Source organism: Phaethon lepturus, unplaced genomic scaffold, assembly GCF_000687285.1.
Source record: "Phaethon lepturus isolate BGI_N335 unplaced genomic scaffold, ASM68728v1 scaffold12604, whole genome shotgun sequence".
In the NCBI taxonomy this organism is placed as follows: domain Eukaryota; kingdom Metazoa; phylum Chordata; class Aves; order Phaethontiformes; family Phaethontidae; genus Phaethon; species Phaethon lepturus.
In genome coordinates, this window is record NW_010535579.1 from 97,010 (window position 1) to 122,399 (window position 25,390).

General features: G+C 35.6%; 1 protein-coding gene across 1 annotated transcript in view; it reads right to left on the minus strand.

Moving 5' to 3' along the window:
* SIPA1L2 (signal-induced proliferation-associated 1 like 2) overlaps window positions 1-25,390 on the minus strand; it is a gene marked incomplete at its 5' end in the record, with an annotated part of 71,508 nt that overhangs the window by 35,522 nt on the left and 10,596 nt on the right. Inside the window, 4 exons of the mRNA XM_010285884.1 lie at window positions 1,481-1,738; window positions 15,514-15,788; window positions 21,269-21,845; window positions 23,370-23,527. Of these exons, the coding sequence (XP_010284186.1) occupies window positions 1,481-1,738; window positions 15,514-15,788; window positions 21,269-21,845; window positions 23,370-23,527 (1,268 nt within the window). The remainder of the gene's footprint in view (window positions 1-1,480; window positions 1,739-15,513; window positions 15,789-21,268; window positions 21,846-23,369; window positions 23,528-25,390) is intronic.

The following is a 25,390-nucleotide window of genomic DNA, read 5'->3' on the forward strand; positions in this document are numbered from 1 at the left end:
TTTGTGTTTCAAGACCCACATGTCACAGTTCATCATTTTTTTCTCTTTTCATTATTTATACTCTGTACCATGTCTTACCCAGAACAGCACTTCTGCATTGCATTTTTTTTGTTTAAGTGATACAAGAATTTCTTCATGACAAGAGATAGCCCCTCTCAGCATTTTTAGTCATAACATTTTTTCACATGCTTCACTGAGTGTTAGGACAAGTGCAACTTATGTTTGTGAAATTTTTTGGAAATGAGTAGTATGTCAGAAAGCTTTCACTTTTTCTCTGTATAGACATACAGTATGCTTAATAAAGCTCCATAGATCCTGAAGTCTTTTTAGACATGCGACACATTATCTCCTTATGCTAGATGTTACCAAGAATTTCAGTAAGAAGACATTAGGAAAAGCTTAAGCTCTATAATGGTATATACATGCTTACAGAAATGCACCAACCCTTTTTTCAGAGGGTAAGGCAGGGGCAGGGGTAGGAGAGAAGGAGAATACAAATGATCAAATGGTTGTAACCAGGAGTCTGCCTTGATATAGACATATTTTCAAAGATATATTACTATTAACTGTATATATTTCAAACAATGTATAAAGTCATTAATTCTTTCCTATTAAATAATACAGATGGTGTAGCAATAGCGGTATTTTATGATTTCATTCAGAATTTTTTAAAGCTATTTAAGACTAGTATTTTAGATTTTCATATCAATTGCGTATTTTCAACATGCAGTATTTTTTTCCTTGAAAATTAGAAATATATCACCTCATGGAAAAAGGGCGTAAAGCAGAAATAATTGCAAACAATAAAGGACAGAGAGTTCCATGCGAGACACATGGTTTTCCTAAATAATTCAAACGTCAAATGTATTTACAAATTTTTAACTTCAAAAATAAATTTTTACTTTATGAAGAATGATGAATAAATTAGAGCTAACATTTAAGGATAACATCCCATCATCTAAGAGGCGTTACATATTCAAATCACAAGCTCCGCTTTGTGTAATTAAAAGCAAAGCGAAGCATAAGGACTGGTAATGACTTACAGAACCCTTTGAAACTATGCCAATAGCTTGGTAATGAGATCAAATAACTCATTTTTAAAGGGATGAGTTCATTTTATTTACACTCATTATTTGTTTAAATAGGCTCCCAAAAGGTGGGGGACAGGACATTGTTTAGATCAAAAAGTCACAAGGCAGTTTCCCACTTTACTGATTTGGGACTAAAGGGAAAAGTCATCTGTTCCTAACAGTAGGATTATTAGTACAGTCCACTTCCACTTCCATCACAAACAAGAAGTCACTTTTTTCAAGTAGAGGGAACTGGGCTCAGTGAATGCTCTTTAACACAGAATTAAAATTGCTGTTAAAACTCAACAAAATAAGGTTTAAAAAAATAAGTATTCCAAAGTTGTAGAAAGCAGAGCTATCTAAAGTAACGCACATTAGGAAAATAACAGGCATTAAACAGATTACATTACCTTGCACCATCTGGCAGTTTTCTATCAAAGGAAGTGCTGCGAGGAATGGCTGTCTGAGCCTGCTGGAGAAGCTGCTGGCACTGCAGTCTGTCAGATGTTCCTAGGATTGGAGAGGCACGAGAGAGAGGCTGCCCAGCGGGAGTCGGCACCCGATGCCAAGTGGTATTCCTTCTGAAAGGGGTTTTATACTCACATGGGGTGCCTTCACTGTCAAGTTTGTATTCCACCATGGGTATACGACAAAGTTCTGAACAACCCCTGTGGGACAAATAAAAATGCTGATCAGTCTCACTGGAGGGAACAGAAAAAGAAATCTTGCATTCTACAGTCAGAAGCATATGCATCTTTTCCTCCCAGGTGCTTAACGGTGTTCATAGAGCATTGCACAGCCCTTTGGATGCTTCAAAATTATCATGCCAACCAGATACGAAACATTTCAAAATAAAGGATTTGCTCTCATGTGCTCAAAGGTTTTTGAACTCTCTCCTCACCCTTCAAAAAGGAGAAAATACTAAGCTTTTATAAATTATTCTGCAGCTTGAATTTTACATAATAAAAACTAGTAGAAGCAAAGCATTCAGAATTCAGCAAACATCAAGTCCTTCTATTACAGCTTTAATTTGTTTAAATTTCATAAATACAAATAATTTCTTGATGTAAAAATTTACATATCCAAAATTACAAAACATGTTTGCTGCTTTGCAGCAAGCTAAACTTTTCTTAGTGGTATTGAGAGCTTTCCTTTAGAATCCCACATTGTCCCCACCGAATGACAGAGCATATACACTGCAAGGCAAATGATTAAGTGGCATCTAAACATATTTCTATTTGTTTTCAAACTATACTTTCTAATGTCTCTCTTCCTGGGAGTCTCTATGCCTGGAAGAGAAATGGGGAAGCAGAAGGAAGAGATAAATCAGTAACAGTATGATTTACAACCTCTGCTTAAAGCTTACAGTGTAGCTAAATACAGCATTCCCAGAAAGTGTAAACTCAGGTAAAAATAGTGACAGTGTTCCCCAAATGATCAGTTTGCCTGTGGGATATTTGCTGGAGACTCAGGCTGGACTTAAATTAAGGGCTACTGTTTCAGAAATTAGTTACTAGAGCTTCACACCCACTTTAAGCCAACACTGATGATCTTTGTAGATATTTTATATTCTCACATACTGTCTCCATTATTTCACTGATAGGCAGCGTGTACTAAATTAACATCTATACAGAAAATACCCTAAATAATTCTAATGCAATGCACTAAGTTTAAGAAAGAAATAGTGAATGTTCACTTCTCTCTCTCATCTACAATCCTGCTCTATCCCTTGAGCTGAGACTTCATCAGGCTTTACTTTTATTGAAAACTCAACATTCACTGTTTCCAACTAAATTAAAATCACCTAGAGAAAATGTAATAGAGTGTGTGCAAAGTGTTTACAGTCTTAATCCTGAAAAATTTTTGGCACAAATGTGCAGTTCAAATCAATTGTATACGTTCTTATGCATTAATGTGCTCCAAAGCTTCTGTACCAAATTGCAAGTCATTGTCAGTCTTCTGGTAAGCAGACAAAAAAAAAAAGATATTATAAAAATGCTAAAAATGCTAACTATGTTATTAATAGTTGTTGAAGAGAAGATGCGTGTGCAGCTATAGCAGTTACATTCTAGATACTCCATATATGCCTAGTCTGATCCAGTAAAATGCTTCAGGCTGCTGAACTTTAGTACTAAATCAGCAAACTGTTTATCCTGTAGCATTAAATCTCAGTCCCTGCTGGCACTCAAACATATGAAAAAGGTAAAGAAAGAACTATAAAATATAGAGGATAAAGCATTGAGAGTGGAGATTAATAGCCAATGTAGGGTATAAGACACTGTGAAGATGACGAGCTGAAGAGGGGTCATTAAAATGGTCCAAAACAGAACTCAGAATTACTATTTTTTCAAGGTTATTTTTTTATCAAAAATATCAATATTAAACACACCAGTAAAATTTGACATGTGTAAACTCTGCTGACAAATCATAGCTGGACATGATGAAATTATCAGAGAATTTCACAATAATGGTTTTCTGGCTTTAGCTTCCCTATGGAGTTAAGACCACACCAAGGAATGGAGCTACAGAGAAACCAATGTTATAAAATTATCAATTAATTTCAGAAGGTCAATGAGAGAGAGAGAGAGAGAGCGAGAGAGAGAGAGAGAGAGAGAGAGAGAGCACTTGCACTGCAAATGCCACAGTTAGTCAGACCATCACTCCAAACTACCTCAGTTCACATATCTATTTTTTAAAATTGTTTCATGCTTCTGAAAATCACAAAACACTTGTTGGGCTCTTAGAATGATGAACACCATAGAAGGGCCAAGTTAAGCAAATGGCATAGAATTGTGCAAACATTTCTGCTGAAGCATACAGAGAATACATGTCTTCAGTGCAATATTCAACTGCTTATATCCCAAGACCATTCTTTTCTTCATAAAATTCCCTGCCTCATTCACTGCCTGCAACAAATAAGACCAAGGTGTAGGAGACAATAGCCTCTAGCAATGCAACCTTGATTCATTCCCAGAGCAGGTCCATGTTAGGTGAACATAGAAAGATCTTAAAGGGAAAAAAACCCAACACTCTAAGATTGATTACTCAATTAAATACTTTCATAAAACTTTATATACAAAACAAACAGAACAAAGAATGCACAGATGACATAGCAAGGTTAATATTTGTTTAATGTCCTGCATAATTTTTCATGTGGCTATATTACACACAGTTTGTCATTATTTGACTAGGAAGTTGAACAATTATGAAGGCTACAATTTCAATCATCCTTCTGCTGATTTCTTAGTACCATTCAACTCCCTTTTTCATTCCTATAGACCTTAAATGTTAAAAAAAAACAAACCACCCCCACACCAACTTTTATTATTACCTACACACCTTTTAAACACCTCCAGGGACAGTGACTCAACCACTTCCCTGGGCAGCCTGTTCCAATGCTTGACAACTCTTTCAGAAAACAAATTTTTCCCAGTATCCAATCTAAACCACCCCTGGTGCAACTTGAGGCTGTTCCCTCTTGTCCTATCTCTTGTTACTTGGGAGAAGAGACTGACACTCACCTTACTACAACCTCCTTACAGGTAGTTGTAGAGAGCAATGAGGTCTCCCCTCAGCATCCTCTTCTCCACACTAAACACCCCCACGTCCCTCAGCCGCTCCTCATAAGACTTGTGCTCTAGACCCTTCCCCAGCTTCCCTGTCCTTCTTCGGACACGCTCCAGCATCTCAATGTCTTTTTCTTGTAGCGTGGGGCCCAAAACTGAATACTGTATTCCACCGCAGTGGAATTGTATTCCACTGTATTCCACTTGCGGCCTCACCAGGGCTGACTACAGGGCAGACAGTCACTTCCTACTCCTGCTGGCCACACTATTTTTTTTACAAGCCAAGATGTTGCTGGCCTTCTTGGCCACCTGGGCACACTGCTGGCTCCTGTTCAGCCAGCTGTCGACCAACACCCCTGGGTCCTTTTCCTTCGGGCAGCTCTCCAGCCACTCCTCCCCAAGCCTGTAGCGTTGCATGGGGTTGTTGTGATCTCGATGCAGGACCCGGCACTCGGCTTTGTTGAACCTCATAGAATTGGCCTCAGCCCATCGATCCAGCCTGTCCAGATCCGTCTGCAGAGCCTTCCAGCCCTCAAGCAGACCAATGCTCCCACCCACCTTGGTGGCATCTGCAAACTTACCGAGGGTGTGCTCAATCCCCTTATTCAGATCATTGATAAGGCTATTAAACAGAACTGGCCCCAATACTGAGCCCTCGGGAACACTAGTTGTGACCAGCCGCCAACTGGATTTAACTCTATTCAGTCAAGCAGGACTTGCCTTTCATAAACCCATGCCGAGTGGGTTTGATCAGCTGGTTGTCCTGTATGTGCCATGTGATGTCACTCAAGATGGTCTGCTCCTCCATAACCTTCCCTGGAACTGATCTACCATACTTTAAGTGCTGTAAAAATAGCCATGACTTTTGAAGGCAAAAGGGATCGTTACTACTATCTAGTTTGATTCAGGTTGCTAACTGAATAACTAAAGCATGATATAAAAATAGCAAACAAGCTTTCCCACAAAGAAGAATAATTTAAAATTTTGTAGAATTTTGTGGTTCTTTATATCATGAAACTGTATTTCTCTGATAAATGCAAAAATTATTCAGGTCGCTGTTCCTGCAAAAAAAGGCTTACAAAACAACCCTATTTCAAATCACTATAAAAATCTAAAAACATCACTTTAAATTTAAAATGGAGCCCCAAGATTACTGTTGTAACTGGCCCCCCAAAAATTTCCATGGTTAAAATGGAACTACTTTATACGGCTGCCTTTGTCACATAGACTTCTTAATTTTAATTTAAAAGTGCCAAACCAATCAGTTGAACATTTAATGAAAAATTATGCTTCATTGCTTCACAAGTACTGCCTAAAGAACAGATACTGCAGTATACTGAGATATGTAAAGTCGTAATCGTAGCTACCGCCAATGTCAGAAATCAAGAGAACCAATTACTTCATGCCTGCAGTCCAATAAGGATCTCCAACCCCCATGGTGTATCAAACTGCAAGTTATCTTGCATGAAAACAAAACACAAAATTAAATGCAATTTCCTATTAAATATTTAATTTGGCCATTATCTAACTTCTATTTATAATATTGTTACTTGTTCCACTGGATGAAGAATATACATTGGCACTGGTATTGAACGATAGCTTTTAATCCATGTTTTTATTTTAATTTTTATTTTTTTTTAAATTCACTTTAAAGAACATGTAAAGACAAATCTATATTTTATGATGTTAAAAGATATTTAAATTTATGTTAAACAAGCACAGGATATCAAACATCTTTCTTAATTATATTCAATATAACATTTTGAAAGACAGACTTGCGTTATTTATCAATTGTGACCAAGTCTTAACCACACATCAGAAATGATAGCACTTCCTGTCCTTCACTGTAGTTTAGTATTAAGTAAATCAATCCTTCAACATAAAGCACAGACTCCTACTATTATCTTTGGTTCAAGAGCCATATTAACCTATAAAAAAATTGGTTAATAAAACTTACTTTGCAATTACATAGAGCATGACTATGATACAGCTAGCAGGTCATGACTGCATATTAAAGTTTAAGAGTCCACTATAAAAATCTGCAATATTCAAATGTTACTGCAAAGACTGTTATGTTCTGAAACAATTATCAAGCAGTCCATTAAATTTTTCAAATTATGTTAACCAAACCTTCCAATATTAATTTAAAATTCCATATAAAGGTTCTGTAAAATGCTCTGTGAAGGGCCTACATTAGGCAAGGATGCTAGTTAAAAAAAGGTAAACATTTATCTCCATGGAAAAGTTAGAAGCTTTCATATACTATGATCAGCATTTTGACACTTTGATAACTATGCAAAAGCTTTCTTTTCAGTTATATCCTGCCACTACCAGCTACTGGGTATGACTTCATTATTTGGACCCCAACTCTCTATACATTACATACATCATGAACAAGTTGTCAGGGTAATAACAAAACTAGAATAACTGGTTGCATTTTAACTTTAGCTCAATGTATCACAGATCTGAGCCACTAAGGGGGATATAGGGATAGAGAAGTAACCACTGGTATTCACCAGTTGTATTACACCAATAAATTATCCCTTACTATCACCATTTCAATTCAAAACATTTAATCTTGCTCAATAAGGAGTCTTTATCTATATCTAGCAGTACAATAACTAATTGCATTCTTCTAATTCCAACTTTGCATTTGAAAGTCATCACTTCTATTACAGTGCATTTTTGTTGCACTACAGCAGTTCCCACAAAGTGTCACAGTGAGACTGAGGACCCATCATGCAATCTATTAAATCCACATAATAAAACAGATTATTTTCACATAATTATAGGGACTTAACTGAAAAGCAGAATTTAGTAACCTAGTTTTGCTTAGACTCACCGTGTAGTTAACTAAGACATACATACATTTCCCCTTCTCTGACACGCTGAAGTGCCTCCTGGAGGTAACCCCTCAACTCCATTGACTCCCTAAATCAACTACAGCACAAGTCCAAGACATTGGATAAGATTCAAACGGTCTAAGAAAACTTTGGTCAAAAAGTCAAGACAAAAATTCCAAGTTCTGACATCTCAGAAACCTTTAACAGTAGTCACACTGCATCAAAAAAGACAGACATGTAAATTGAAAAATACTAAATCAGTTTCACTTTAAAATAATTTCATAGCACAATAGATGTATGTGATTGCTTATGGGAACCTCGGATAAAACTGCTGCCCATTTTATCACCCCTGGTTTAAGGCAGTCGCTTCACAGGCTGAAGAATTGAAGCTGACAATCCCTCCTTTAGGAAGATACACTTGTTGTCCTACTGATCTTTGTTACTATTCAATTTTAAACAAAATCTTTGTGTTAGTGAGCTTACAAACAATTCAGAGGCCTCCTAAGAGCCTCTATGCCTGCATTGTTATATGAAAAGGACAAGGGAAATAGAGACAGGACATTGGATGAAAGGAGCTAGCCAGGAAATAAAAGGGGATTAAAAACCCCAAACCAACCAAAGTGTTTGGTTTACTTGCATAATCAGTAAGTAACAACCCTTGCAGTCTCTGCTGATGGAACCTAGGACGCAAGCAGAGCAAGTCACATTTCCAAATCCCAGAGAACAGGAAAACATCTACATCAAAAGACAACAGTTATGGGGAATAAAGGCTTGAGAAGCTATTAGCAAGAAGGAAGAATCACTGGGAAAAATTGATAAATATGAAAGATTTTTGTGACATTAAAGAAAAAAAAATGTCAAAATTCACCATAAGATTATGAAGCAAAGAAGAGCTAGAAAACCAACAGCTGGGATGTAGAAGTTATAGTATGCTCCAACTTAAGAAATGGAAATAATGAGTAAGAGAGAGGACAAATGAAGTAGGGGGAACAGTACCAAATGGAGATCTAAGTCTTTGAGCTCTGAAAGAACTGCGTTCAGAATGATTCCTGATTTTGAAGAGGTCTTTAAGACAAGATTAGGAATAAGACCACACATGAGGACATACAGGAAAACACAAATGATCCTCATCAAAGAAAACCAAGTAGAATATGTCTACAAGAGAGAGGTTATGCAGTCTCCATCCTTGGAGTTTTTGAATCCCTGACTGGATAAAGCCCTGAATAACCCGGCTTGACCTCACAGCTGATTTCATTTTGAGCAGGAGGTTGAACCAGATACTCCTCTGTGGTCCTTTCCAACCTGAATTATCCTATGATTCCATGAACCCAAAAGGTTTTCAATGAGGCAATCATCAAACCACTTGCAATTTCTGCAGAGATCTTGTGCATTCCAACCCAGACATAACAAAAATGGATCCTAAAAAATATTTTATGTAACAGTAGGTATACATACCCCAAGTTACTTACAATGAAAAACAACTTTGCTGACCCAGAATTGAGTAAGCAATATATTAAGCTTCAAAATGCCAAAGCCATGTAGTTATATAGAGTTTTTTCAATCATGTTGAGTAATAGAGAGAAGAAAAAAAAAAAAAGAAGTCTGGAACTCATATTTACATCTGTCCATAGAGACAACCAGAACTTTGCCTAGCATTTTTTTTTTTTCCTGCTTGACTGTAACAACTGTACACATAATAAGCTTCAGTAATTACAACTAATTCCTCCTATGAGTTCATTCATAACTAAATGTAAGAAAACCTCAAAGACTTTACTTCGATAAGAAATAGGATAAGCATCAGAGAATTGTTTTCAGCTTTGTATCTTTTTAGTTTATAGTTCTTTTGTTAAACTATTTCTGGGTGGAGACCATATGTTACATATATTGCCTAGGTCTTCCTTTGTTTTGATGCAAATTAAAATAGAAAAAGATGCTCATAAAATAAAGTTTCAGATTCCCAGGGATTATAAGTAGCACTGCATACTTAGTCGTACTCTCTTAAGTACAATGAATTTAAGGAAAGATATTAAAATGAAAATTGTATATACTGGCAAAGGCCAAGTTTACACATCCTTTCCTTTGAAAAATATATTGGAAATAATAAAGCTTAAAAGAATTTATTAAAAGTGACAGAAAACAATTTTTTAGTTTTTTAAACGATAAAAAAGTCTTTTTCTTTTATGCAGAAGAAAACCATGATGTTTTGGTTATCCAGGGAATACAAAAAGCACATGGTGCATGACATACTAAAGATGGGAAAGAGGGCCACCCATACCTTATGCCTAAGCTCTGTTGACTGTTGCCTCCAAAGGCAGGAGGAGTGTCATAGAGTTCAGTGAGGGGAAGAGCCAAAAGGTCTTACTGTGACACTGACCTTCTGTTAGGACTTGCACTTAAAATGTAACAGCCCAGGTTAAAATCGCTGGTGGTAATCAGAGTTCTAACAGAGTTCGTTTTTGCCAAGTCTCCATCAGGCTAAATGACAGTGCATGTCTCTCATTCCCTGAATCTAATAATGTTATACGTAGTACAGTAATTCTGACAGTAAAGAGAGTTAAGCATTTTCTGCCATTTTACTTTCTGTTGGGTATGGAGGATTAACTTTTTTAAGTGATATGGCTTTCCATTAATATCATTACATTTTTCTTAGTGCTAGTTCTTTCAGTTACCTCTAAAAATACCATAATCAGGTATTTGTGGCCTTCTTAGGTTAGTAGCAGGAGTGGTAATTAAAAGTTTTGGTAGATCCAAATTCTACTTTTATAACGAAAAGTTCAATTTCAGGTTTTTCTGCTTTAACCCGCCTCAAGTGTTGTTAGTCTGGCAGTATCCTGCCAGAATCCTAGACCTGACTTCTTTCTAGCTCAGAAGGCTTAATTTAAAAAAAATAATAAACTAAATGAATGCCCTATGAACTATCCCACCAGCTTAGGGCAAACACCCCTGGGAGAAGATTTGAATTCCTCCACACAGTAAACCCTTCCACTTCCTAAAAACATCTTTCCAAACTTTCTATACTGTGATGGTTATCCATTACTTTAAAAAAGCCATAGAAACACAACTGTCTAATAAGATCACAATCATTTAAGAGGAACAAACATCAGGACTGGAAAATACAGAAAGTAATTACACTTACTTTATTTGTAAAAAAGAGTTTGCAAAGTTCAAGAGAATAAAACAACCTCAAAAGAAATGCAGTACTACTTAAAAATGGCCCACAGGCAGTTTCAGTCACAGTTACTAAAACATTTCCATTTTCAAAATCACCTACACACAGCAGGAAAAAAGTCTGTTACGTATTCAGACCAATAGGTAGAAACTATCACTGCTATGTCTCTTACAGTGCTTGTACTTGAGCTTCTGTTTCTCACCTATCCCTGGAAATTTTCCTTAAAGTTTTGTTAATTTTCTGAACCTTCTAGAAATTGTTTCTTAAGCAGTTCTGCTTAAGTAACTGCTTAAGCAATTTCTTTTTATATATAATGGCAGTTGAACTAAGACAGACACATAAGTTTCAATGTAGTAAGTAAGATTCTAGCAGAATCTACAGTTTAAAATTAATTTAGAAGTACGTGAATTCCTTGATTGGATTTGATGGATTAAGGATAGAGTGTCCCTGAGCATTACTGTGACACCACACGTGAAAGCAAATTAGAATGAACATCATTATTCTCCTGTTAAAATGTGTACAAATCTAGCTACTGCACTGCAGTACTAGGTAATAGTGACAACAACAGAAGAACAAATCAACAATTCTGAAGGGAAAGACATAGCATAGAAACAAATATGACAGAAGGATACTTCAGATCTGAATACACTGACCAGCATGTTTGTTCTAATATTGCTTTGTAATTTAGGAAATTTATGTTTTAAATAGCAATTTCTTCTTTCTGTCTAAATATCAGCCTGGTGCCATGCAAATAATTATGATTTCTCAATTTGTACATGATTATTTAATTGCTGGAGCTAACTGAAAACAGCAGGAGCTTTGTCTGAAGTTCATTAATTTTACAGGATAGTAAATGAAAGGCCTTACTCCATGATTGCTTTTGCACATCAAGACTATAGGTAGAAGGACCTACATTAAGTAGTGGAACGCATTTACTGAGCAGAATTTTCCTCTGTAATTTCCTAATCACCCTGTAACATTCCTTTGTAAACACCTTCAAGATTACAAAGAACTTATTTTCATGCTGAAATAATTTAATACAAGACAGTTTGCAGAAAAAAATAAGTTGTTAATAGTTCATTGCTAATATTGTCAGTGTATGTGCACTTACACTTTGTTGGTTTTCTTTTATAATATAAAGGGCTGACGGACTGAGGATGATTTGTGGGTAAGCTAACAGAGAAAAATATCAAGTTAAGAACTTTATTAGAGATCTCCACTTCAGCTGATACTTTTCCAAGGGACTGGAACTGCTTTGGAAACACCCTTGCACACTTGAAACTCATTTTCATTTGAAGGCATAATTCCCACTCCATGGCACTCATGTCCCAGTGTAAACTCACCACAGAATTTGATCCCAGGAAGGAACCAGTGCTAATAAGCAACCTAAAGAGAAAGTCCTCATTGCTTCATATTCCTAAAACCCAGCAGACAGAGCTAAGCAGAAACTACTCTTTCAAGCAGTGGAAATCAGCTGATTATCTCAGTAAAGGAAAGACAGGCATTAATAAAATGCTACATGGGGATTTTTCAAGAAACTATGAATTATTTTTTTTCCTAAAATTATATTTATGTTCTTGTAAATGTATGTCAATTTTTAATGCAACTGAATCTTGTAGAAACAAAGATGAATGTATTTTTATGTCTATGCACTGTGGACAAAAACTTAAGTGGCTGAATTTGAAACCCAAGATTACGGCATTTAAAGCAAAAGATTTTAATAAACTTCCAATATCTACCCTGAGAAATAAGGCTGAAATACAGAGGAAAAAACCCCGACTGCCAGAAGATCATATCCTCTGTAGGACGAGTCAAACTTTCAAGGTACTTATTTCAGCCTCCAAATCTACTGGTCAGGTACCTATGTCAGGCAGACTGAAGTATCATTTCTTAGAGGAAAATCTCTAAAAACAGCTGTGAATGAAAGCAGTAATTAGTGGAGCATACATGCAAAGCTTTCTCCTGCTTTTGAACCATCATTCTTCTAGACATGTGCAGCATGGTCATCAAGGATTGATGGACTCCCAACTTTGAAGGAAATATCTGTATTGAGTGTTATTTGGTAACTATTAGAGTTACTTGACAGTAAAGAAAGTTCTCTCCTGATGAGCCGGCACACATGCCTTAACTGTTGCTCACAGATACATGTTAGAAATCACGCACAGAGACCCAATTCTATCCTATAGAGCCATGCACGGATTCTGCAAGGACAGTGATGTTTCTTGTCAAATTAAGGTGAAATGGATTCTAGTTCTCCAGATACTCCAGTTTTACATACAAAACTACCACTTGTAGATTTCTGGGTAAACCTGACACCAGAGTACAAGACAGACATGAACATATGGGAGCAAGCCCAGCAAAGGGCTGCAAAGAAACTGAAACACAAGAAGAGGCTGGGATTGTACACCCCGGGAAAGAGAAGGTTCAGAAGGGATCTTATCAATGTGTATGAATACCTGATGGGGAGAAAAGATGACAGAGTAAGACTCTTCAGAGTTGTATCCAGTGAAAGCACAGGAGGCAAGGTGCACAAATTGAAATACAGGAAATTCCATTTAAGTAAAAATATTTGTTACTGTAAGGATGATCAAACACTGGAATCAAAGTTGTGGAGTCTTCATCCTTGGAGATATTCAAAACCCAGTGAACATGTCCCTGAGCAATCTGCTCTAGCTGACCTTGCTTTGAGTAATGGCATTGGACTCAACAATCTTCAGAGGTCCCTTCCAACCTCAGCTATTCTCTGTTTCTGTGATTCTGCAACATAAGACATTGCAGATAGCTAAAGACAAGCAATTGAGTAGGAGACAGGTAGATGGATTTGCAGAGGTTTTAACTAGTAAATAGCTGTGATAGACTATCTTCTTTCTCCAAACCTCTGCTAATTTATGCCTTTCTGCCTTCTCCTCATTCCCTGGCTTATGAATATATTTTACAAACAATGTCATATGTCGTGTTTGTCAACTGAAACCCTCAGTCTTGTCACCCGCTATCTATATTACTTTCCATCTGCTCTGTTTAGATTATAAACACTGTGAAAAGGCAAGCTCAAAATTATCTGGATATCTGATCCCTTTCAAGTTGGGCAATCAAAATCACTAATCATATTTTGGTGATATAAAGAGGAAAAAGAGGAGCTTTCTGTTTCAGTGAGAAGTGGATATTTGAGAGAAAGAGGCATTAATGAAGATTTCTTTTTTTATACCAGAGAGATGAGGCTGAAGAGAACTTAAAAATAAATGCTTTGGTGTTTTTTGTATTTTAGAATAGAAACATAGTTGTAAAAAAATTCATTTTCTTTAGTAATTAGTCACACTGTTTTAAAAATGAAAAAAAAATTATAAACAAGAACAGCTTTTGCAGGTTTTTCCCAGTTTGGTGGCACTCAGTTAAAACTCCTCCTACACAAAGACTGAGTGCCATGTATCATACTGATTTGGGATTTTAACATTTTATTTTTAAAAATGTACCAAAGAATATATAAACAATTCATACAGTATGTATTTTTCCATCAGGACCTATAAAATACACATTTTTACCTTCAATTTAATAGGATCAGCTCATTAGGCTCATATTCTGTAAACAGCTTGGACTTGTATACCAAACAAGTCAGTGAAAATTCATACCCAGAAGCAGATGGTGAGAATAGCAAAGCTAATCAAAGAGAGGCTTAATTGTAAATTCTATCCAACTAAGCAAAATGATGGTATTCTACATTCACAGGCATTTTCTTCAGAAAGGAACCTAACACATCGACATGAAGGTTGAGGCAGGGGAGGGGACTTTGTCATTCATCAGGCCAATGACTACTTGGAGAACTGCCAACAATTAAACAGTATTCGCGTACAGTTGGCACCAACTTCATAGTGTTGCATGCTACGTAAAATTTTATGGCTTGTTGTCTTGCCAAAAGCAACACATCTAATGTTTTTTCTGTTAAATTAAAAATCAACAAGAGATTTGAAGTTGGCCTTCTACAAGAAGACAAGTAATTCAATTTACTCTGGTACAGTTCTCATTTAGAATGAGCCAAATTAACAGTGCCTAGACAAGGTATGTGAGAAATAAAGTCACATTATTATAAAGTTCTAATTTTTCCCTACTACTTCTCTACCTCATAATATTAAGAAATGGAGAGAAAAGCATAAACCTCTGTTACCAAAAAAGGAACACCTGTGAAAGAAAATTGCATTTCATCCCTGAAAACAATGGTATAGTTACTATAATAATCTTCATTACAGTCTTCTCCTGAGTGTGTGAGTATTTATTTCATGTTGCAGCAAGATTTCTTTGCTTTAACTGATTATTTTGATGTAATTCACTATTTAATATGACTAAGTTAGATATCTCTAAAATTGAGAAGGACTCCAAGACTTCATACCATATATGTCCAGAACTCAGTACTTCACTACTTTTGCTAAAATTTCAACATAAGAAAAAATAAAAGATTTCTTTTTCTGACAGAGAAATGTCAAAGACAGACAAGGTACAGTTTTCAGAGAATTCCCAATTTTCAAAATTAGTATTAAAATACAAAATCCTCTTGTGGAAGAAAAGGAGTAGCATCAGCTTTCATAACAGGTCAGTCTTGATGCACTAAAGTTTACTTCTTACTCTTTCGAAGCCATATAAAAGTAAATTTCCCATTAAATTTCTTATGGGATCCAATTTTATCTGCTATTACAAGCCAATAGGAGTTTTCGGGAAAAAAATTGCTTCAAGAGCCTCAATAATATCACCAAACATGAGAGACAATATTCATTTCCTGAGGACCTCCAATAAAAGAGCCATAATTTAAGCAGTAGCAGAGAAAAAACCCCAAACAAACAGATACAAATGTCACATTGAGAATGACTGCTCGTTACCTTCTAGGTGCTCCATCCTCATGCGGCTGAATAATCACCACTTTTACTGTCACCGATGTACGTAAAAGATCAATCATTTGTTCATGAGTCAAAGTTGCCACAGCCACTTTACAGATCTCAACCAGGCGGCTCCCTTGCCGTAGGCCTGCCTTCCATGCAAAACCAAAGGGCTCCACATCTGCCACTATCCCTTCAAAGTTCACATGGAATCCAAGTTGGCCCAACCCATTCCTCCGAAGGGTCATTTCCGTAGTTTCACATCCTCTGGTCACTATCTAAAGAAGTATCAGATTGTTACACTATTGTCAGGACACTCACTTCTTTGGACACGCAAACAAATCTGTTTTCAAATACTATAAAGCTGAATATGGCATGACATTACATTTCTTTAACATATTAATACTAACAATTATTTTGACATTTGTGGTTAAATGAAGGTTTCTGCATAGAACAAAGTGAACAGAACATTTCACAATGATAAAAATCTTACATCCCCAGAGCAAGCAGCTGATCCATGTCAAGTTCCTTCCCCCTTGCCCAATATTAACATATCTTATTGATATCTTATTCCATTTATATCTTACTGAAAACTTAACAGCTGCTTTAATTTCAAAACACAAAGCAGGCAAAATGCTATCGTGCCAGTTACTTCATTCTTGTTGGCTGTCTGACTGCAGGTACATAGGCATTTTTTCTTCAGTATTAGACAGTATTAAACTTGAGATACAACACGAGCCAAACTGAGCGAAACGCTTCAGTTCTCGCAGCTTTTCTTCCTCAAGACCATAGCAATGAAGAAAATTTTCATTTATTTTGCCTTGTAGTCATATTTCTAACTACCACCATCTCCAGATGTGGACATCACTAAAATGGCATAAGAGTTTTAATGTCACTGGGAAACTTAGAAACAAAAAAATTACTTTCTTAATATTCAATGAAAAGTAATTCTCTCATTACATAGAGCAGCCAAAATCATTCAAATTCAGACTTTGCTAAGCAGACTTGTTTTTATATACCAAGTAACAAGTCATCAACAGTTTTTCCCAGTAAAAATTAATCATACAGTAGCATGTGTGCTGGGATACTGAACCAGACTCAGAAAACCAAAACTCTAGTCTGCATTACAAGCTAAGTTTGTGAGTTATGCTATCATTTCCTTTCATCAGTGTCTCATAACCAGTATGTATTTTAGCTCCATTAGTACAATTAAGAACAAAAACTTAACCACTGAAAAAAAAATAAAATCAAAAATTGTAACAAATCTTTATTCATAATGTGTATCACTCAAAGATCTCACAGTGCTTTACAACACTCCAGCAAGGCAAATATCTGTCCTTTAAAGATGCATATGTTACAGTACAGATCAAGGGAACTTCCCAGGAGTTTCTACATTAAGAGTGGTTCCACAGTGTACCTTGTTCCACACAGCTTGTTCATGCTGTTTATGGTTGCTTTTAGCATGCATTACAAAGATACACACTCAACTTTAGGCATCTAATTTAAGGTGCTTAAGTTTGGAAGCTAGTGTCCTGTATAGTCAGGTGTATAGGATAGGTCTTTGCAGAGGTTTTTTTATAGGTTGAGCATAATTCAGGAGGTTATTTTGGAAGAGTCGTTCTCCCCCTCCACTGTTTATTTGAGCCAGAATCTGGGCAGTCTAGCTCACTAGCTTACTGTGTGCTTCCCACAGAAGCATGACCCAACCTAATTCAGGGCTGCACAGTGAGGAAGTGGGACTGTGCAGCTAGTGAGATGTTGGCACTGTGACTGGGTAAGGCTGTCACAAAACCACTCCTTTCACTACCCAAGTCAGAGGCATTTGACTAGGTGCCGTTTCATGGGAGGTTTAAACTGATCTAAGACCCTGTTACCACTATGCTGTCCCTTGTATCGCATTAGCAGTTGTGCAGCCGTGCAGACAGATCAGAGGGATGACACAGTTGAAAGAGTGCTTTTTAAAATAGTGTTCCAAAGGCAGGGAATGGATGGGAATGTCTCCTTCACTGGTGACTGTTATGAAAGTACGTCTCCATCACCAACAAAGGCACTTAACACATAGCAAATATTAAGCGGTAAGTTACTTTTGTAACTTCCTTTTTACACTTCCTGTTTAGACAAATCTTTTGTCCAAGTCTGTTATAGAGTCAGGGATGAGAGGCCTAATTTCTACTCCCTTCCCAATCCAACAGCTGACTGGAAAAAACTTTGGAGTGTTTGTGTTTTCAGTGTTCACAGTTTTCAGTACCTTAGTAAGTTTTAAAGCACTATTGACTTTATAGAATAATTCTATATGGGTATCTGTCACTCAGCAAAAAAATTAGAACTTGCACACGTGAAAGCAAAGTGCCACAAAACCATGAGTTATTGTAATTTTGCTCATCTGAGGGAGCTGGTCCACGCTCACACTTGTAACTTGTGATAAACACAAGGTAATGAAATATAGTTAGTCCTCATTCATTAAGGGCTAATCTTCATTGAGATGTGAAACACTGGAGGAAGATCTTGCAAGGATCTGATATTCTGAGAATCATTGCTTGCCAAATTTAGGTACTTAAACTGTAGCACTTTGACTTCATAAACCTTCCAGTTATTTCTGAAGATGTAGGCTTCAAACTTAAAATGTGAAAGTCATTCTTGAGATGTCCAAAATGTACTCTGAAGGTTTTATTTACAAAATCATGTTCTGGCTCTTCCTATCAAAAAAAGCAGCCATGTCCTTTGTCATTATTCAGCTCTTGAGTTTTTGGTATCTTTTGAAGCTTTCCATTTTAAACAGAACTTTCTGCTGTGTTTATAACTGTGCATATAGTATTAGAGCTATATGGCATGCTGAAAGCACTAAGCTTTAACTCTTTTTTTTTTCCAGCTCTGAGGTTCATCTTCAGTCATCACTAATTTTCAACAAGACTTTAATAATTTAAGAACTAGATAAGTGAAAAGGAAATTTATAGCTCTCCACTAGTTTCCAATCCCTACACTTCTGTCACAAGTTTCTAAAATATATACAATATTTAGTCATGCAGTGAAAAGAAGTACATGCTATTAGAGTCAGGAGCCCAGCTGAGGGATGGAATTTTATCCTTATGAAACCACACAATATTCTGGGCGGGGGGAGGGAGGGGCGACACCTCTTTATCATTATGTCACAATGATAGAATGAATTCTAGAATGAATGCACCAGTCAAAGGATATGGATTTCCCCAACTCAGAGCACTCAAAAATCTCTTTTTCAAGTTAGTTAAATTTTCAAAGGTTAACAGAGAAGGAAGATAAGCATTCCTGCCAAAGATTCATCTATTCTCAATGGAAAGGATTCCAGGAGATCAAGTCCTCCACAAGTATATCCCCTAAAAGGTGGCACTGCATGTTACATAGTAACATCACATAAAACATAGTGCTACTCCACGTCAAAATAGGTCATTCTGCTTACTTGGTTGCCATTTCATTGACCATGTGGCTGTACATGAACTAAGAGCCAGCTTCTCCAAATGCAGTTCATACAGATGAAATCAAAAGACAGACAACCTCTAAGTCCCATGAAGAAGGTAAAGAGTTTTTTTAGTATGCAGGCTTCTAAGGAAATTTTGTCTACTCAGATTCTTGTCTGAAGATACATTCAGGGTTTTTGTTTATCTTATATCACTCTGCCATTCTCTGTTACCATAAAGCTCAGAACCACTGCTTTTTCCACCTTCAAACACAGCCCACCAAGTTAATCTATAGTTCGCTTCTGCTGGTCTTTCTACTTTATATTTCTAAATATTCTTCCCCACAAATACAGATCTGACTCTTAGATTGGCAAATCCCAGCTCTTCTTTTAGTCCTGAACTGATTCTTTTGCTTCAAACCAAAATTACAGTCTCAGCTTTTCACATCTTTGCTTTATCTGAATATTCAGATAGGTTTCCTATTCATCTGCATGATTAAAACCCAGGCAATAAAATGTAGTTGTTTCTTTGACAAATCTCATTTAATAATGGCAACATTTTACTCAATGGTTTTAAGAAATGCTTTTACTAGTGACTGAAAAGGTTTAATCTGGTCAAGTAAGTTTGATATTATGTCACAGTTTGAGCTTTCATCTTTAGCATCTGCTGGCACATGTGGTTGTTGATCTTAGCTGATCACTTAAAGGGTTTTAAAGGATGCATATGAAGTGTGGAATCAGAGTTTTAAATACCTTTTTAGTGGTTGTAATGGTCATCTCTGAGCTTCTATATCAAAATGTACAGAAGGACTGTTTAGAAAGCATTCAACTTGTCAAACAACTACAGAATAACACTAATATGCAGCTTTCAAAAGAGAGGAAGAAGCAGGGAGAAAGGAGAAAAATATGAGGTAAGACATGGGGATTAAGAAAGTTTAAAGACAAGTAATGACAGCTAATTCTTTTAAGCAATGTGAAAGTTGGATAGGTGGCAGAGAAAGAGAGAAAGCAGAGTTCACTGGAATAGATACTTAAACCTAATATTCGGGTTAACTTGGCATTAACTGATACTAATTTTTTGAGACTTTAAGCCGATTTGTAATTATTTAACCCAAAATCTGACCATAAAAAAGAGGAAGTATTCAAGTAAATATAGATAAGCATTTCATTTTGTGTTTTTAATTACTGAATTTTAAAGATCTATCATCAGCAACTGGGATATTTCCATGTTTTGTAAAAATGAAGAAGTGAAAAACAGCAAAAGAAATTGTCATCACTGATGACAGAACTTGGAATCTTGTTTTCCATCTGTGTTAAGCAATTTATATTGCTCATTTAGCCATACTTAATAGGAGGAAACTATGGGTACTCTGTTTTTCAGAAGGGAAATATCTCTCTAAAAGACCTCAATGAAAAGGATAATGTAACAGTGGCAAGAAGAGTTTAAAGACATTCATCTATTGAAATATTAATTATACATTGGAAGAAAAAGGTTATTATTTAGAGCACGATATTGAGCAATGCTAAATGCAGAACTACAGAGGCCCTAAAACATCAGCTGCAATCCAACTGTTGCAGTTTGAAAATGGTAAGCATAACAATTTATTTTCAGCACGAGGCTTTCTAACATAGTCAAAAGTGAGACCATCTAGATCACTTAAATTACAATCAAAGGGTGAAGTGTAACCACATGAAGTAGATGCATCAGCACTTTAACCTTGGAGTTCCTGTCAGTTTATTTGTACTAACTGAAATAGTTACAGGACAGTCGTGCTAACAGGGTCATCGAGCATCTGAAAAACTTTATCCAGTCAGCTGTAAAAATTGGCATTAATCGGTCTAGTCTTCCTTACTTCCTGCAGTTGCTCAGTATAGAGGAACAAATCAGCAGAATCACGTATACAAATTTTTCTGCTAATATTCACATGGGTTATTATAAAAAGTCCAAGTGTGTATATCTTACACATTAAGATTTTGTATATTTTTAAATTAAGGTACATTTCTACCTACAAAGGTGTGATTTGAGAACAGGCTACAGCAAGAGAAGACAAAAGCTTAGCCTTTCAATCTTGATTTCAACACTGAAACCATCCGTGGCCTTTCGGCAAGCCTATCATATTATCGGTATCAGATTCCTCATCCCTGAAAATGGGTTGGTAACATTTATCTTGCACACAGTTGTGATGATTATTGTTTGTAATGCTCTCTGAAGACTGAAAACACTCCCAAAGTATAAACATAGGACATTTTTAATTATATCTCAAAGGAGATGTTGACAAGTAACTCTTCATAAAAAATGTGGAATACCAGTCTAGAAACTGTACTTACTTCAAGTCTTTGAACAATTTCTCTTACATCTTCAGTACAATTATCTGCTGCAGACAGAAGAATACATTCTCCTCTTTCATAAAATATTTTGATGCTCATTAATCCAGACGTCCATCCAATAACATCTCTGCAGGAGCAGTTAAACACAACATTTTTTGATTCCTTTTCAATCAACATGATAAACTCATTGGAGATTCCAAGGAGACATTCAATGTCAGCAGACTGGCCAAAATCTCGTGCAATCACATTCCACATAATTGCTCCAACACTGAATAGATGTGCATCTTTCCTTGGTTTCACTTTTTCCTTTTTTTTTGCCCCTAAAGTGATAAAGCTAAATTTTGCTGAAGTATCCACTGTAGCTGTGGTAACAAAATTTTCTGCCAGATCTTTCAAGTATTCTTGACGTGTCCTTGTGGCCATGGCTCGAAATTTTTCTGACTTATGTGCTGCATTTTCAGCATTAATAACTTTGGCTAAAAGGAAGTCCCTAAAGACTGCTGATTTGGGGAAAGTTACTCCTTTGGGAATGGGTGGACCGAACGGAGGTACATCTTTTGATCGTGAAACACCAACACTGGAAATAAAAATAACAAAATATAATGGTTAATGCCTAAAAAAAAAAAATCAGATGATAAGCAGAACTGTGATCTGCGCAGTCCATTTACACCGTTTAGTTTAGCTTTGACGTCAATTTTCAGACATTTTAGACACACCTAAGAAAACTGATTGGGTTGTCTGTTTTAAAATGGCTTTTTTCTTTTAAATGTATAAAAGACATTATGGAAGTATCTTACTAACACGAAAAATATCAAGGACGACTTCTTAGGTTGTCACAGTTTCCTTTCTTTAATGGAATAATAAAAAAATGCTTTGTGAGACATGAGAGAAGTATTTTTTAAATCTTTTTTTTTAATGTAAGTCTGACTGTCATTTTCAGCTGTCACTCAGTTGCATGATCTTAAAACTAAAAAATATATAAATAGAAACAGAATTTATTTTAATCCTCAGACATTAGGCTACAATGAAGTATGAAGACAAAGAAAAAGTATCAGTGTCAAATGTGTCTATAATGGGAGCATTCTGCAACTGTTTAAGTTGCCTACTCTATATTAATAAAATTTCAAAATACCTGCGATTCTTTCTATGAAGAGTTCACAGCAAGATGTAAAAGAAACAGCAGTATTTTCTCACTGATACAATTATACCTAAAATTGATATCTACATAATGTATTTCAACTGAAAAAGGATTTCAAAATACTGTACAAACTACGTAAAACTATGACTAGTTTGACTGAAATGCAGTCACATTTGGGATGACAGACAGACATAATTTAGTAATAAGAAAAATGTAACTTATGAAATGTCAGGTATTATTAAACACAAAACAGCTACTGAAATAAAATCAAGCTCTAAAAGATAGCTTAAGTTCTAAAAGACAGCTAAAAGACAGTAATATGACCCAATCTTATGATGTACATTAATTTCATTCTAAACAATAAGTAAACAATATTTATATATGCTAAATCTTCACCATTATGCTTCAAGTCCCTATCATTATTTGCAGAATTCCCAATAAGTTCAGAACTATGCTTCCACTCCAGTTACCTTGCTAGAATTCACGATGCAGTAACTTAAACATGAGAGTTAAGGTCACCTGAAATTTGAGATGTTTTTAGACTCCCCAAAATTCCTCATTCATGTGCTTAAAGGCCATGACTCATACCAGTGTCCTATTGGGATTCATACAGGTTAATAACCTTCTAGAATACTTTATTTTAAATCACTTTCTTTGAAAAAGGAAATGCACACTACAAATTAACTTCTATTGCTATGTCTGCAATTTTTCACTAACACGTTATATCCCCATGTTGTGCCCAGAAATTGGCAATACAGAGTTCTGCATATACCCATTTACGTCTACAAACTGTGCCTCATAACTCTAGATGTGTGTAAGGGAGACACTGGGGTTTCAAACTCACAGAAAATGCAGCAGAAATTTTTAAACTGTATACAAAATCTCTCTAGGAAATACAAAACTGTTAGAAGAGGCTGTTGCAGTCTTAATAAAAAACTTAAATAGTTATAAGACTCTACTCACCTATAGCACACATTTTCAGTGCAAGGATTATGCACTTTGACTATGACAAATACATGTTGAAAGTGGGAACGAATATTTTTTGGAGTAAAAGGAAGTGCTCCTGGCTCTTGGAAGACAATGGTAACTATGTCATTTCCTATATGTCTTTTCCTTAGCAGCTAGACAAGAAACATGCATTGAAAAATTAGTTATAAAAGAAAGAATTACAATTTCTTTATTTTAGACAAACAAACAAACAAAAAACCCCAAACCAAAATAAATTAAGCTTAATTTTTCAGAAATAACTTTTAATTAATCATATTCTGGATAGCTATAAAGAGTATCGGACTGAACTGCAAAAAGATAGGGAAAGTGAGCTAAGTTCACAAAAATACTAGCGAGTTCTCTCACATCCCCACACTAGTTCTGTATAGTTTCTGCTCAGTTATCTTTTATTCTATGAGAATAATATATTTCTCCTACTTTAGTGCACCACTTCTGGTAATTAAAAAAATGTTACATCACTTGACATTTCTCACTATCCAGAGAACTGTACATCAGTTCCCTATTTACAGTGTAAATTTGCTTCTATATGAAAAATATAGTACTGCTTTCTCAAGAAACCTTCCTTTTCCATGTTGCATTTTTATTAAACATTGTCCTTAATATTAAGATCTTAATTTTTTTAAAAATAGATTATCATGAATACTCATCCAAGTTTTAACAACTGCATACTTGAGGAACAGAGCTGAGACACAGAATACTCATGGAGAAACAACAGCTATTAGAAACTCATTAATTAAAAACTTATTCTTGTAATTGGTAGCTTTTATCACCAAAATATCTTTAAGGAATAATTTAAAGTACTAAATCATTGTTACAGGCTAAAATAAAAACTACAAAACACTTACAGCAATAAGGAACCACTTCTCTCTCAAAAAAAAAACCCCACCCAACAAAACACCACAGTAAAATGATGTTCACTTTCCTCATGGAAAAGTGAACTTTTCCTCATATTGTACCTCTCAAATTTTCTTATACTTTTCTTAAATACCTGTGCTCATAAAACATCCATGTATATCATGGATATACAGTAGTCTAGCATGTGTTACATTTTAAATATCCACTCAAAGTCTGCTAAAGACCTTGCTTTGTCAACTAGTAGCATACAGACACAGAAAGCTTTACCTTAGCTCACGCGTAACTAAAAAGGATATAAGAATAAATTTATTTGAAAACTTTATGACAGAACAAGTAAAAATTTCTCTATTGAGCTGATTTTATGGAACATAGTCTTTCTAATAAGAGTATTTGCTTGTATTTTCTCAGTTTCATTAAAAGTTAGTATTTTAGCTACCAACAAAAAAAGCATAGTTGGACATGCTAAAGCCTAAGACCCATAAATATATTTCATTATATGTCCTAAAATAACATGAAAGATGGTCTTCTAAAAGTAGTAAGAAGGGCCAAAGCCATAATTTTAAAGCCCTCAGTGTATCTATATTATTTTAAATGTAATCAAAATTATGCTGATTAAATAAGTAAGACTTCTGATGAAACTTTAAAGCAGATATAAGAACAGAAAATAACATTTGGTATAACTCATGTCGCTCAGTCAACTTTTCAGGTTGTTAAGACTAAAATAAAAATAACTGGCTATTTGAGCAATTTAAGATATACACCCTGTTGCGTACAAATTACAGTAGAAGTACACTGCGTGGAACTGATCACAGAACTAAGTGTGCCAGGTATATTTTAATTTACTGAGCTAGCGAACCATACAATTAGGTCATAGTAGTGAAGCACAAGTTCATGTTTAGAGGTTATTATTATCACCCAGGTTGGAATTTATACTACAGTCAAATTTGTAAGAAACCTTCCAATTATGAGATACAAGGTGATTAATTTCTGCCTTTGTTATATAACTAACTGCCCAATTACTCTTACTGTAGTGGTTCATGCCTATGCCTATACAATTCCACAGAGCAAAATTACAAAAATTAGAAAGCTAGATCCTGTTTAAAGTTATATTTATTTCTCAA